Source organism: Scardinius erythrophthalmus, assembly GCF_964197995.2.
Source record: "Scardinius erythrophthalmus genome assembly, chromosome: 25".
In the NCBI taxonomy this organism is placed as follows: Eukaryota; Metazoa; Chordata; class Actinopteri; order Cypriniformes; family Leuciscidae; genus Scardinius; species Scardinius erythrophthalmus.
Window position 1 is genome coordinate 2,647,044 of NC_138245.1, and position 13,389 is coordinate 2,660,432.

Sequence of the window (13,389 nt, forward strand, 5' to 3'; positions counted from 1 at the left end):
TGTCAGTGGTTCAGAACCAGTATAATCATTACCTGTTGAACACAGCTGATGTTTTATGGATTATGATTGTGCGGTGGTTTAGTGCACCAGTTGTGGCTCTCAAACATTTAATTGCTGGTAAAGTCACACGGGTTCAAAGCGCTTATGCTGATGTGTGTGTGTGTGTGTGTGTAATCTCAGTGTTTCTGCTTAAGCGAGTCGCTCTGATGTCCTGAGGGAACGTTTCCCATGAAGACATTTCCATATAACCCACAGCGTCTCATTATATCCCTGTGAAGGCACTAATTGATTTCTGTTGTTATGTTTGTTCCTTCAGGGTCCGATGGGTCCTCGAGGACCACCAGGCCCCAATGGATCTCCCGTGAGTGTATTCCTCAACAAACACCTCATCCGCGTGACATATATATATATAATAAGTTATGATACGACTGTAATGTGAATGTGAAAGACGAGCAAAAATAGCATGTGTAAGATGATCCTTAGCTTCCTAAAGTTAATAATAACACCTCACACACACACACACACACACACACACACACACACACACACACACAGGTCAGCAAGTAGTCGTCATCCTCTCTGTAAGCTGTACAATTTGAGAAATTACTCAAATTATTGCAAATACTTTCATGTTTTACAGGTTGTTTAATTTTTTTCTAGTGATAAAGTATGTTTGCAAGCTGTTTAAATTCAATTAATATAATTAAAATAAAATAAAAACTTGAAAAAAAAACCCTGAAATCCATAAAATGATGGGAAAATATTCATAAAGTGTCTGATCGAACACTTTAAAGGTTCAGAACCTTTTCTTCTAACATCATGTCTAATTAGATGCGACATGATAAAAGGATGTTAATGTTAATCAGAGTTTATGTCATAACCAGCCGTGACGATGATACGCAACAATTCAATTTTAGAAACGGTTTCTGACAAACATTGTTTCATTCACTCAGTATGTATTTAATCATGTTAAAATGTAATATTTATGAATATGATTATGTACTTTTCCATTTGGTTGTGAGTGCCCTTGCACAGAGGCTCCGCCCACACACTCTTCTGATTGGCTGTGATGTTTGATTGATTTTGTGGCGTCACATCTGATGTGGACAGACAAACAGCGTGTTGCTTGAATCTCATCACATCACGTTCGGTTTGGACATGGTGTAAAAATGTAGGACTTTTTCCTACCATCACGCAAACAGATAATAATCTCTTTCTTCTACACTGTTTTTCATATTCATTTCATATTAAACGAAATAAAGTTTTCTTGTTAATAACTATTGCATTTATATGAAGGGTTACATTAAAACTAAGTGATATTCTTGGAAAAAGTAAGTCTCTATAGTAAACACACTCGCGTCCTGTGTCCTCCGCCAGTCTAATAATACTTCTTCTCACTGTACACATACTGATCATATAAATATTGTTTCTGGCATGAGACTGGACTGAAAGTCTGTGATGTGAATACGGTCTCTGTTTGCTGCAGGGTCCACAAGGATTTCAAGGCAACCATGGAGAAGCCGGAGAGCCCGGATCATCTGTACGTATCCAACAGAAAATTCCTCATTACTGACAATTACAGTCAAACTCCCAGTGTGCAAATGCCACTTCATTTAGCCGTAATGGTCCTAATCATAACAGAGATCTTGAGTTTAGGTCAGTGAGCTGGCTGAACGTTTATGAGCTCTTTTGGTAACACTTTACAATAAGGTTCAATTTGTTAACATTAATTTTAATGCTTGAATGTTGAACAAACACATTACTTTCCTCATATTCTCCATTGTTGCGGCTCCTCTCTTCCCAGTCTGTCAGTAACGCTCTGTTTAGTTCCCGTCTCTATGAAGCCCCTCCTCCTGAAAAGCACACTGTGCTCTGATTGGTCGGCTGGATAAGTGTGTTGTGATTGGTCAAGCGCTTCGAGTGTGTTTGGGAAATGTCCCGCCCCTTACCATAACCACCAGTTTAACACACTACTAACTAACTCAACCAGGCCCCGCCCCTTTATTCTGCGCATGAATTATTATAATGAGGAATATTGTGACGTGTTTGTTCCCGGAAGAAACTCAAGACTACAATGGAGGCGTTTCAGGGAGTTATTTTTAGCCAACTAACATTCACAAAGATGAATAAACACTGTATGGAATGTATTGCTCATTGTAAGTTAATGCATTAAGACCTTATTGTAAAGTGCTACCATTTTTTTAATGCACAAAGCTCTGAATACATTGTCCTTAACAATCAGTGTTTTCACTCATATCTCAAATCGTTCACATAATTTCACATTTTTCTTCTCTCCTGATAGGGCCCGATGGGTCCCCGTGGCCCTCCTGGTCCCTCGGGAAAACCAGGAGATGATGTAAGTATTCTCATATCAGCGTTTGTAGGCGTCCTCGTGATTAACCCGCTCACACTGTTACATGATTCGTCCTCGAATGTTCTGTGAAGACGCACGATCAAATCACCCACTGAACGTCACGTTGAGATTATTGTTCTGTGAACTTTCCCGAAGGTGTTTTTCTCAGTATTGCTGACTCCAGCTGTTCTTCTCTTCAGACTCCATTCCTTCCATTTCTCTTGCCCACATCACACACGACACACACACACACACACACACACACACACACACACTGAAAGATCTCTGTGAACGCAACAGACACAGACAAGTGTCTTAAAGTCACTTGCGTCAGCAAATGTCTATTAAATGTGGTTTAAAAGACAGTTAATATTCTGTAATATTATAGATTTAACTGCACTGACAGAATCTGAACAGACTTGAGCCGAATAATGACGCTATTGTTTTCTGTAGAGCTGCTTTATTAGATCAAATTGAATTTGTTTTATAATTGATCAATTTTGCAACAACGACACTTTTATTTTCCTGTTTATTACTGTGAAGCTGGTTTGTGTGGAAGCTTGTATCCGCCACAGAATGATGAATAAATAAGGTAATTGCGACTTTTTATCCCGCAATTCTGACTTTATAACAAATATATATATATATATATATATATATATATATGAAGAGTTCAGATGCAAAAGCCTCTAAGTGCCATCTGAAATTTTGTTTTAGAATGATCATTTTGATCAAGCTTGTATATATAAGTTCAGTAATTTCACTTAAATGACAATTAATAGGTAATTTTCATTGCCATTTAAGTGAAATTGCTGAATTTAAATATATGAGCTTGATCAAAATGATCAATCTAGAAGAAATTTTCAGATGGCATATAGAGGCTTTTGCATCTGAACTCTTCATATATATATATATATATATATATATATAAATAAGTCTTTATTTCCTTAGGGTTGGACTTTATATCTTGCAATTGCGAGTTTATATCCCGCAATTCTGATGTTATAACACACAATTTTGAGTTATAAAGTCAGAATTGTGAGATAAAAACTGTAGTTTATATCTCACAATTCTGACTTTATAACTCACAATTCTGAAAAATAAAGATGTAAACTCGCAATTGTGAGATAAAAAGTCACAAATATCTTTTAAACTATTTTATTCTGTGGCGGAAACAAGCTTCCATAGCTTTGGCTAAATCTTGTTGCATGAAGTGCTATAGATATATAAATAAGTGTGAGAAATGTGTGTGTTGTCTGTAGATTCCCAGTTAACTGCAGCTTTGATGTAGAAGCATGAATGCAAATCTTTCATTTCCCGCTGGGTTTGCAGTTCCAGTTTTCCTCCACAAGATGACATTTGAGCACAGAAGCGCTCGCTGGGAGAAGCGGCCGTCGTCAGTGTTCGACTCTAAGCTGAATGTGTGAAATCACTGTTTTTCTGTTGCAGGGCGAACCTGGGAAACCTGGGAAAGGTGGTGAGCGTGGACCTCCCGGACCTCAGGTGAAGCGTTTTAAACTGAACCAGCGTTAAAGTGTTTGATCCGTGTGAGAAGTGCAGAGATGTGGAGACTCAAGCTTTTGCCCAGATGTGAGACGCAGCTGTGGCCTTAGGCCAGAGAGAGAAAGAAGAGACGTCTGAATACTTCCATTCACCTCATACCTCTCTCTCTCTCTCTCTCTCTCTCTCTAAACACAGGGAGCTCGTGGATTCCCAGGAACACCAGGTCTACCTGGAATCAAGGGACACAGAGTTAGTGCACTTTTTCATCAGTGGTCAGTCTCTTTAAGGCAAGACACTACAGGTGAACTGGGTAGAAATAGGGCTTTACACACCTGAGATAGTTTACCCTGCGTCGTCTTTAACCCGGAATCCTGGATCGTTTTGCTTCACATTTTAATTAAACGTTTCACAATTAATCTTGGGGATTCATAAACTGCTGTTTCACACCCCTAAACCCTGGGTTAACGTTATTATTTGCATATTTGTGACTCTGGATCACAAAACCAGTCACAAGTGCTGTAGCACAGGTATTTTTGTGGCAATAGTATGGGTCAAAATTATCGATTATTTTTCTTTTATGCCAAAAATCATTAGGATATTAAGTAAAGATCATGTTCCATGAAGATATTTTGTAAATTTCCTACCGTAAATATATAAAACATTTATTTTTGTGAGTGAATGTAGCACAATCGCCAACATAAATGGACAACTTTAAAGGAGATTTTCTCAATGTTTTGATTTTTTTGCTCCCTCAGATTCCAGATTTTCAATAGTTGTATCTCAGCGTAATACTATTCTAATAAACCATACATCAGTGTAAAGCTTATTTATGCATACATCTCAATTCCATCTAAAATAATTGACCCATGTGACTGCTGTTGTGGTCAAGGGTCATATTTGTGGTGTCAGTGTCATTGACTGGATGATGCAGCATGTGACCTGTTCACATAAAGGCTCTAGCACATCCTCATTATATTTTGCCGACTGTACTAGCAAGAATCCGGATCTCTTCTTCAGTCCAGTTGTCGCATTTTTGGTCACAATTTTGACTTTTTTCTAGAGATGCACCGATTGATCGGCTGGTGACCGGAATTGGCCGATTTTCGCGTGATCGGCCGTGACCGGCGACCGGCCGGTCAGTCTGACAAATGCCGATTTTATGCGGTCAAATGCACTCGGGCGCCGCATGATTAACATTGCGCAACATCAGAATCACACTTGCACACGGAACACACATGTAGAATATGGCAAGCCAAGAGGCTCAGAAATCCGCCATAGATTAATCGCGTTTAAAGCCAAACATAAATGCCGTCAAATACGGCGTTAAAAAACCGTAAAAGACGCACGAAATACGTCAATGATGCCGTATTTGACGGCGTTTTAGTGTGCATGGAAAGCGCCGCTTTTTACGCCGTTCATCTCGCCATATGATGCCGTAAAAAACGCCGTTTTGGTTGCACAGAGCGCGCGCTATTTAACGGCGTTTTGCTTATAGTATAATGAGACACGCCCGCTGATTTCCACAGCCAGTAAGTTTGAACTGTTCTCTCCCAATCAATGATGAACTGAGTCAGACCAGACGAATTCAGCACGGATCATTTGTGGTAATCCAATTCGTATGCTCCCAAGGAATTATTATTTTTATGTAGGCTATAAAAATAATCCAAGCTAAATAATAAACTGAAATTAAATAAAATATTAAAGAACATTCAAATCAATAAAGCAAAATTAATAGGATTTTCACATTTTAAAAGGGTGTTACATAGGGCTTAATTTTAATCGATCGTTTCACTCAGGGGAAAAATGTCAAAAAGACAGCAAAGTTTGCTTAACTTTTTCAAATACGCTGGCCAGTCAGATCCCAAACAAGCAAAAATCGTTTCCGCTGATCAAGAATGTGTAGACCATGGTAGAAACAGCAGTATAGACATAATATTTCGTTATTTCGCCATAATAAGGGGACATTCTAATCTGCATTAAGCCACATAAATCGTTCTTATAATGGTTTTCTATGGGGGGGAAATACTTAACGTGTAATTGCGTTCTGGGCTCATCTGATTTTTTTTGTACATAGCATAGCCCACTTTGTTATGATTTTAGTATCATAATGATTAATAAATGCACGCACAATTATCCGTGAACTTGATTTGAACAAATGCCTTTTTAACTTGTGCATGCAACATTCAGAATTAAATGAATGTGCAGCAATTTGTACAAATAGAGAGTCTGTAGGCCTACTATACTGTTGTAGCCATTAAATAAGCGCATTTAGTTTCATATTTGTTAAAATATTATAATGTTATTTTTTCCATTTATGTTGATTAATGAAAAGTGAACAGCACGAATAAGATAGGATGCGCAATATGAGACATGGAGTGGTTCAGACATGATTTTGACCACTTCATTAAGTTTTGATTTGTAGAAAGCCTTTCTTTAAAGTGAATTTCGTTTTGTATAAATTGTATCTTAATTTTAATCAATTTTTCATCAAGCAATTGCCTGTATGTAATGCCTGGATTCAAATATAATGGGCAATATAATCATGGAGGCGCCCGCGCGGTCACTTGCAATTGAGCGAATCTCATCCTAACTTAACGAAACTCAGTGTATGCCTCACAAAGGCATGAGAAATACATCAAATACACAAAGCTTGAAATGTCTTTAAACGAAATAATTCAAAATTAAAAAAAAAAAAGAAAAAGAAAAAGGCTACTCTCTGATTATGTAATCCATTATGTGTATTTCTCTCAGCGCGTTCACCACGGAGATGGCGATCGTCAACTTCATCTTTGCAGCAGACAGTCAGAAAACACTAATAATAAAAATCAATGCATGCGTCACCGGATTTACAAATGCACATCTTGCTTGTTGCACGCACACATTATGTTGAAATAACGAGATATTATGTTGATATAACATTAATAATAGTCTACATCTTTTATTTGATTGTTGAATGCTGAATGTTCGGCTTGTTCAATTTAATAAAACTTTAATTGTGATCATTAAAATAACTGAATATTAAATATTTAGTGGCCAAGTTTTGCGCAGCTCCCCTTGTCAATGATCTAGCACCCACTCAGCACATGCGTTAAAAATTCTCTGGCGCCGCCCCTACAGAGAAGCTTGTAATTTTTTTTGTTCCGTTACCTCTGTGCTCCGGAACCTCCCACTTTACAAATTAAACACTGTCACAAAACCAGTTGAGAAACAGAGAGTATAGAGTTATGGATGTTATCCTGTTTTTTACCTGTTCACAGAAGCACTACAGGTGAATACGATGACGATGACCTATTCTATTGCTGCTATTTTACATGCAGGCTAAAACTAAACCCCTGGATTTTTTTTTTAATGGGTCACAGTCACTTGTTCATTCTAATTTAATTTAATTTAAATTTACCGTAACATAATCTTGTCGGTAAATGTATGGAATATCGCGTCGGTTGAAGGAAAAAAACACCGAAATGAATCCAGTTTGTTGATAAAAAAAAAAAAAAAAAACATTTCTCATTTTCGTTTAGTTTAAGTTTTTCAACTAATAGTTAGGCTATATTTTCCTTTATTTCAGGTTTATTTCGATTAGCATTTAAATGTTTTTAATAGTTTTAGATTTACTTAACTAACCCTGCCTGGGCAAAACATCGACAGAACTGTCAATTTTCCAACTCTTTCAAGCCACGAATTTTTATAAATATTCACGAATTATATAATGCCGGTCTGGGACACAATATTAGGCCAATCACACTCATCCAGGCCAATTAACCCACAGCTATTGTTGCAAGCATAATTTACATTTATTTTAAGAATAATGACTCAAATGTGGGAAAGAAATAACTAGGCTATGTTCTTTTTATTTATTCATTTATTTATTTATTTATTGTCATTTGCTGAGTTTGCTCCCCTTGCACCTTATGTTTTATCTTTTAAAATGACGGAAATTATTTCAAAATTCGTATTTTAAAAACGGCTTTGTACTCACTGAACTTCTATACCCACAAACGGTTGACTTTTTTCCCCAAGTCGTTTATTTCACTATGAATTGGACGATCGAAAGGGCAAAATATTTGAATCTTCATTTTACAAAATATATTGGATATAACGAAATGTAATAATGTTAGGCTATTTAATGAATATATAATCAATGTAATATGAATAAAACACGAATTTAATTAGCCTACAAAAAGCGAAACACTATTTAATTCTGGATGGAGAAGCTTATAGACCTACCAACAAACCTGCCACATTTTTTAGAAATGGCAAAAAATACATTCGTCTTATTTTATTTTTTTCAAATAGGCCTATTTAAAACACAAATTCATAGGGCATTATATATATCAATATTTTGTGATATTCAGCACTTAGATGGAAATGTGCCGAGTTAAGCCAATACGACCTGGATTCTTTTCCTTGTTTAATAACTCCTCATATATGAGCATAAGAATTGGATTAAATGATCCGTGCTGAATTCGTCTGGTCTGACTCAGTTCATCATTGATTGGGAGAGAACAGTTCAAACTTACTGGCTGTGGAAATCAGCGGGCGTGTCTCATTATACTATAAGCAAAACGCCGTTAAATAGCGCGCGCTCTGTGCAACCAAAACGGCGTTTTTTACGGCATCATATGGCGAGATGAACGGCGTAAAAAGCGGCGCTTTCCATGCACACTAAAACGCCGTCAAATACGGCGTCATTGACGTATTTTGCGCGTCTTTTACGGCGTTTGTAATTACAACGGCGTATTTTACGGCGTCCAATACTGTTTAAAACGCCGTATTTGACGGCGTTTGGCTTTAAACGCGATTAATCTATGGCGTATTTCTGAGCCTTTTGGCTTGCCATAGTAGAAAACCTCGTTAATTACGTCCGTTCAGACCGCAAGCGCGTATTTTTTTTTGGCGTGCATGTTAATCAATGAGTGCATTCACAACGGGAGCGGGAGCAGCGCGTGAGCGTCAAGCAGGAGCGTCGCGAGCAGTGAAGCGCGTGTTTCGGCGCCGAGTCTATTTGCTGCACTGCTCACGCTCAATTAAAGGGAAAGCACACTTTTAATGGACAAAATAGCCTAAATAGGGTTTCACAAAAAAAGTGCCCAAAATGCACAGAATTTGCGTGTTTTAACAAGAACTGGAGTAGGCTATGTCAGAAAAGAAAACGAAGACTAATATTTATAGAAAATGTACCCATTTAAACTTGTTTTATTATTCAGTTTGTACAAGTGATTGCAATAGGCCTGTGTGTGTGTGTGTGTGCTTTGAGAAATATCTTTATACTGCAAGGCTATATTTATTTTATTTTTTATTTATATATTATTTTATTGTCATTCCCTGTTTCTATACAGACGTTTAGTTTGCTAAATACATATATAAAACAATTATTGGATATTGAATGTGAAAAGGAAATGGTTCTTCCATAACACTGCACTTTAGATGTGTGTAAAGTGCAAATTGTAAAATGTTCTATTACAGAAAAGATATAAAATAAATATTTCTGTGTGCTGTAAAGTGGTTAGAAAAAATTAAATCGGAATCGGCTAAAATCGGTATCGGCAGGTCAAACTTAATGAAAAATCGGAAATCGGAATCGGCCCAGAAAATTGTAATCGGTGCATCTCTACTTTTTTCCTCTCAAATGCTGAAACATACTTCTGTTTCAGTGTACTACTGTACAGTTTTTCTGAGACTGTACAGAGCACATGAATTTAAGCATCTAATGCGACATGGTTTCACACTGCACACACTTGGCACCGCGAGCAGGGTTTCATAACCTCGGGTTAAACGCAGTGCTAACCCTGCTTTAAAATTACAAAAGTGAAATGTTCCTTTAACCCTGGGTTAAAAGCAGGGTTTAGAACGACGGTAACCCGGGTTTAAAGGGTTAGTTCCCCCCAAAAAATGATAATATGGAAAAAATTATGGAAGTCATTATTTCCCCACGACTATTTGATTTCAGACAATCTTCAAAATATTCAACAAAGACATTCACACAGGTTTGGAACAACTGGAGTGTGAGTTCACCCATTTTTGCGCGGTGTGAAAAGCACTATTGTTATTGTGTTTTGTATTGCAAGTTTTCTGAAGTATGTTTAAATATGCAAATGAGGCATTACCTAATTTCCAGAACAGAAATCTGACCGTCGGATAAAGCCAGGTTCAAAATTCTTGTTACGTTTTATGTTTTTACAGAGAGCTTTTACATTTTGTATATCATATGTGAAGCGCTTTGAGTACCCGCTTTGAGCACTATATAAATTTAACGAAGAATTATTATTATTATTATTAATCTCTTTTTATCATTCCATAAATCAGAAATTACGGAAGCTTGTTTTGACCACAAAATAAAAAATAAAAAAAGGTAATTGTGACTTTTTATCTCACAATTCTGTTTTTTTCTTCTCAGAATTGTGTGATATAAACGAGAAAAAGTCAGAATTATGAGATATAACCTCGCAATTCTGACTGTATTTCTCCCAATTGCAAGTTTATATCAAAAGACACTATTATCTTTTAAACTGTTTTATTCCGGCGCTGAAACAAGCTTCCATAGAAAAGTCAACAGCCAAAGAAAAAATTATAATAATAATCTTCAGGAATACAATTTTGAATAAATCAGGGTGAGTGATAAGATAAGATATACTTTATTGTTTTGTTTTGGACTGTCCGTTCCGCAGTTTTACAGAGACAACACAAAATACAAAACACAGAGAATAAACGTCTCTCAGCACATCCTCTCACACAACATGCTCTCTTATACATTAGACAGGTACGTATATAGTAGGCACATTAACGCCTTTCATTGGCAGTTTTAAAAATTACAACCGTTATTAATTACAGCTCCCATATTGCACATCCCCAATAGTATACATATTGCACAATATATGAACAAACCTTCAGAATACAAATAGGAATAAAATGCGCTGCCTTTAAAGACATGTATTGGAATTGAAATCTACAGATGCAGTTAGATAAAGTGTAATCACGTAAACAATTCTATTAAATGTGTATATTTTGTATGTTATTATTATTTTTTAAGCAAAATAGACCTCGAAACTGACCAGTGCATGAAGAAACTGGTTTTGCCTGTGGTGTCTCGCCTTAATGCTGTGATAATGCCTGGTTGAAGAGTAAACAGCGTGACTAACCGTGTTGATCTGTGGTGTGTGTAGGGTTACTCCGGTCTCGACGGGGCTAAAGGAGAGTCTGGAGCCGTTGGGGCGAAAGTATGACCTTCACACATTACCTTCCACCATCACATAAATGAGTATTTCAGTGTCTGAGTCTCTGTCTGTTTCTGTCAGGGCGAGTCCGGCTCTCCTGGAGAAAGTGGCGCTCCTGGACCGATGGTAGGTTTGCGCACGCCTGTTGTCCTGCACAAATGAATTAAAATTCAGTAAAGTTTAATTTCTAACAGATGCAGTGTGTTGATCAAACATCAGATTGAAACAAACGTCAGTACACACACAGCAGAGTCTGATCAAGCGCTCAGTACACTGACACAAGTTCAGAAAATAACATTTGTCAGCATATATGAGTCAATAAAGTGCATAAATATGACATTACAAATATTGCTACCACAAAACACGCATACAATCTCTTAAGATTCTCCTAGGCTGCAAACAAATATGTTCTTTCTCAGTATTTTTGTCTGGTTTTCCAGTGCAAATATCAAACATGACTCAATCAAGGTATATTTACTTGAGGACGCAACATGATTGAAGATGTTAACTCTTGTTTAATGAAGAGTTCATCAAAACTAAGTGAGTTTTTTGCTTAAAACGAGACCAAATATCTGTCAGTGGGGTCAGAAAAATAATCTTGTCTTCCCTTTGAATTCGGTTTATTTTTCTGACCCTACTAGCAGATACTTGTGTATATTTTAAGAATACACACTTAATTTTGATGAGTTTTTCATAAAGCAAGTCTTAATATCTTCAGTCATTTTGCTTCTCCAGTAAATGTATCTTGATTGAAGAATGTTTAGATATTTGTTCTGGAAAACAGGACAAAATACTGATGATTTTTTTGCAGTGTAGAGACAGCAATGAGATTAAAAGGCGAGGGAATGGAGATTTCCTCTGAAGTAATATCAGATGTGTCTTCTCTAGAGTGTCCGATCTCAGTGATGTCTCACAAGTCTTCCAAAGTCTTCAGAAGTCAGAGATCTCAGAACGAACTCGGTCATACTGATCTGAGCAGCTCTCCACATTCAGCTACTGACTCGCTTTTATTTCTACAGAGGAATCTTTTGGGAAAACATTTGAGACTGCTAATATTCCCTTGACGAATGACTGTATGTGTGTGTGTGTGTGTGTGTGTGTGTTGTTCCTCAGGGTCCCCGTGGTTTGCCTGGTGAAAGAGGGCGTCCAGGACCGTCCGGAGCTGCTGTAAGAACCACTCGCTTCTTCAATAATCTTCATTCTATAAGGCTTTCCTCTGTTGCTCACTATCAAATATGTAATGTTTTATAAATGAATTTCCATCTATATCATTAGCTAATAAGTCACTGCTTGTCATGGTTGGCCTCCAGATGTGCGGTACCTCACTTTAATGAGAAAAATTATTTTCTTATTTTGTATTTGTGTCTTGTTTTCCAGTACAAATATCTAAACATTTTTAAATCATGATACAAGAAAAATGATATAATGCATTTTTGCTGTGAAAAGCGCGAGACGTTGTTTTTTTAAAAGCTTAACCTCATTTATCTTGAGCGCCGTGTTTTTAGGGCGCTGTGTCTGAAGTCGCCTCTATAGTGTTAAATAGTGCACTATTTGTGGGAATAGCCATTTGTATATGTGTCGTGGACGTTATCAAGTGCACTCATTCAAACCCACAATGCACTGCAATAACAAGCTGAACAAGAGTCGCGTGCTGATTGAATTCCCGCGTCTGACCAGAAGATGGCGCTCGCTGAATCAATCATCCATCTCCCAAACACTGATCCAGCGTAATATCACACAGGTTTAAGCCCCTTTTTAATTGAGTCTTTAATTGTTTAATTATACATAGTTTCCACGACAGAGTTCAAGATAAATCTGCTCATCGCTACTGGAGCGGCTAGTTTGCTACGTTTTAAATGATTATTAAACCGCAAGCACAAACTATGGAAAAGCGGCACTCAGTGTCTGAACTCACTCGTCTTCATTCACTTCAAGTGGACTATATCAGTGGAGGAAGGAAGGGAAGAGTGAATGAGGGTTTATTGGATATATTTCGAACACAGCCCGTGTCAAGAGACGCTGTAAAAGACTTAAGGTGTGAGCGCACCGGTTAAAGACGTCCATCTAGCGCTTTACATTGAAAAACAATACAAAAGTAGCGCAGTGGAAAAACACATTCTGTGTGAACGGCTCATAAGACATTAAGTCTTGCTTTCTGAAATCAAGTATCAAATTAAAGTGAGTAAAGGCTTATTTTAATTTCTTAATTTTAAACTGTTTAACAAGATTATTTTTCTGACCCCGCTGGCAGATATTTGTTCTTATTTTAAGCAAAAACACTAGCATTTTGCAGTAAACAGGACTTAATATCTTATGTTATTT

The 13,389-nt window shown here is 37.1% G+C and overlaps 1 protein-coding gene across 1 annotated transcript in view; it reads left to right on the forward strand.

The window, feature by feature from the left end:
- The first annotated feature begins 321 nt into the window (after positions 1-321).
- Positions 322-13,389, forward strand: part of LOC308685820 (uncharacterized protein) — a 72,577-nt gene continuing 59,509 nt past the window's right edge. The window contains exons 1-8 of the mRNA XM_081357848.1: positions 322-361; positions 1,487-1,540; positions 2,303-2,356; positions 3,803-3,856; positions 4,052-4,105; positions 11,017-11,070; positions 11,149-11,193; positions 12,181-12,234. Coding sequence (XP_081213974.1) covers positions 323-361; positions 1,487-1,540; positions 2,303-2,356; positions 3,803-3,856; positions 4,052-4,105; positions 11,017-11,070; positions 11,149-11,193; positions 12,181-12,234 — 408 coding nt within the window. The 5' untranslated portion in view covers position 322. The remainder of the gene's footprint in view (positions 362-1,486; positions 1,541-2,302; positions 2,357-3,802; positions 3,857-4,051; positions 4,106-11,016; positions 11,071-11,148; positions 11,194-12,180; positions 12,235-13,389) is intronic.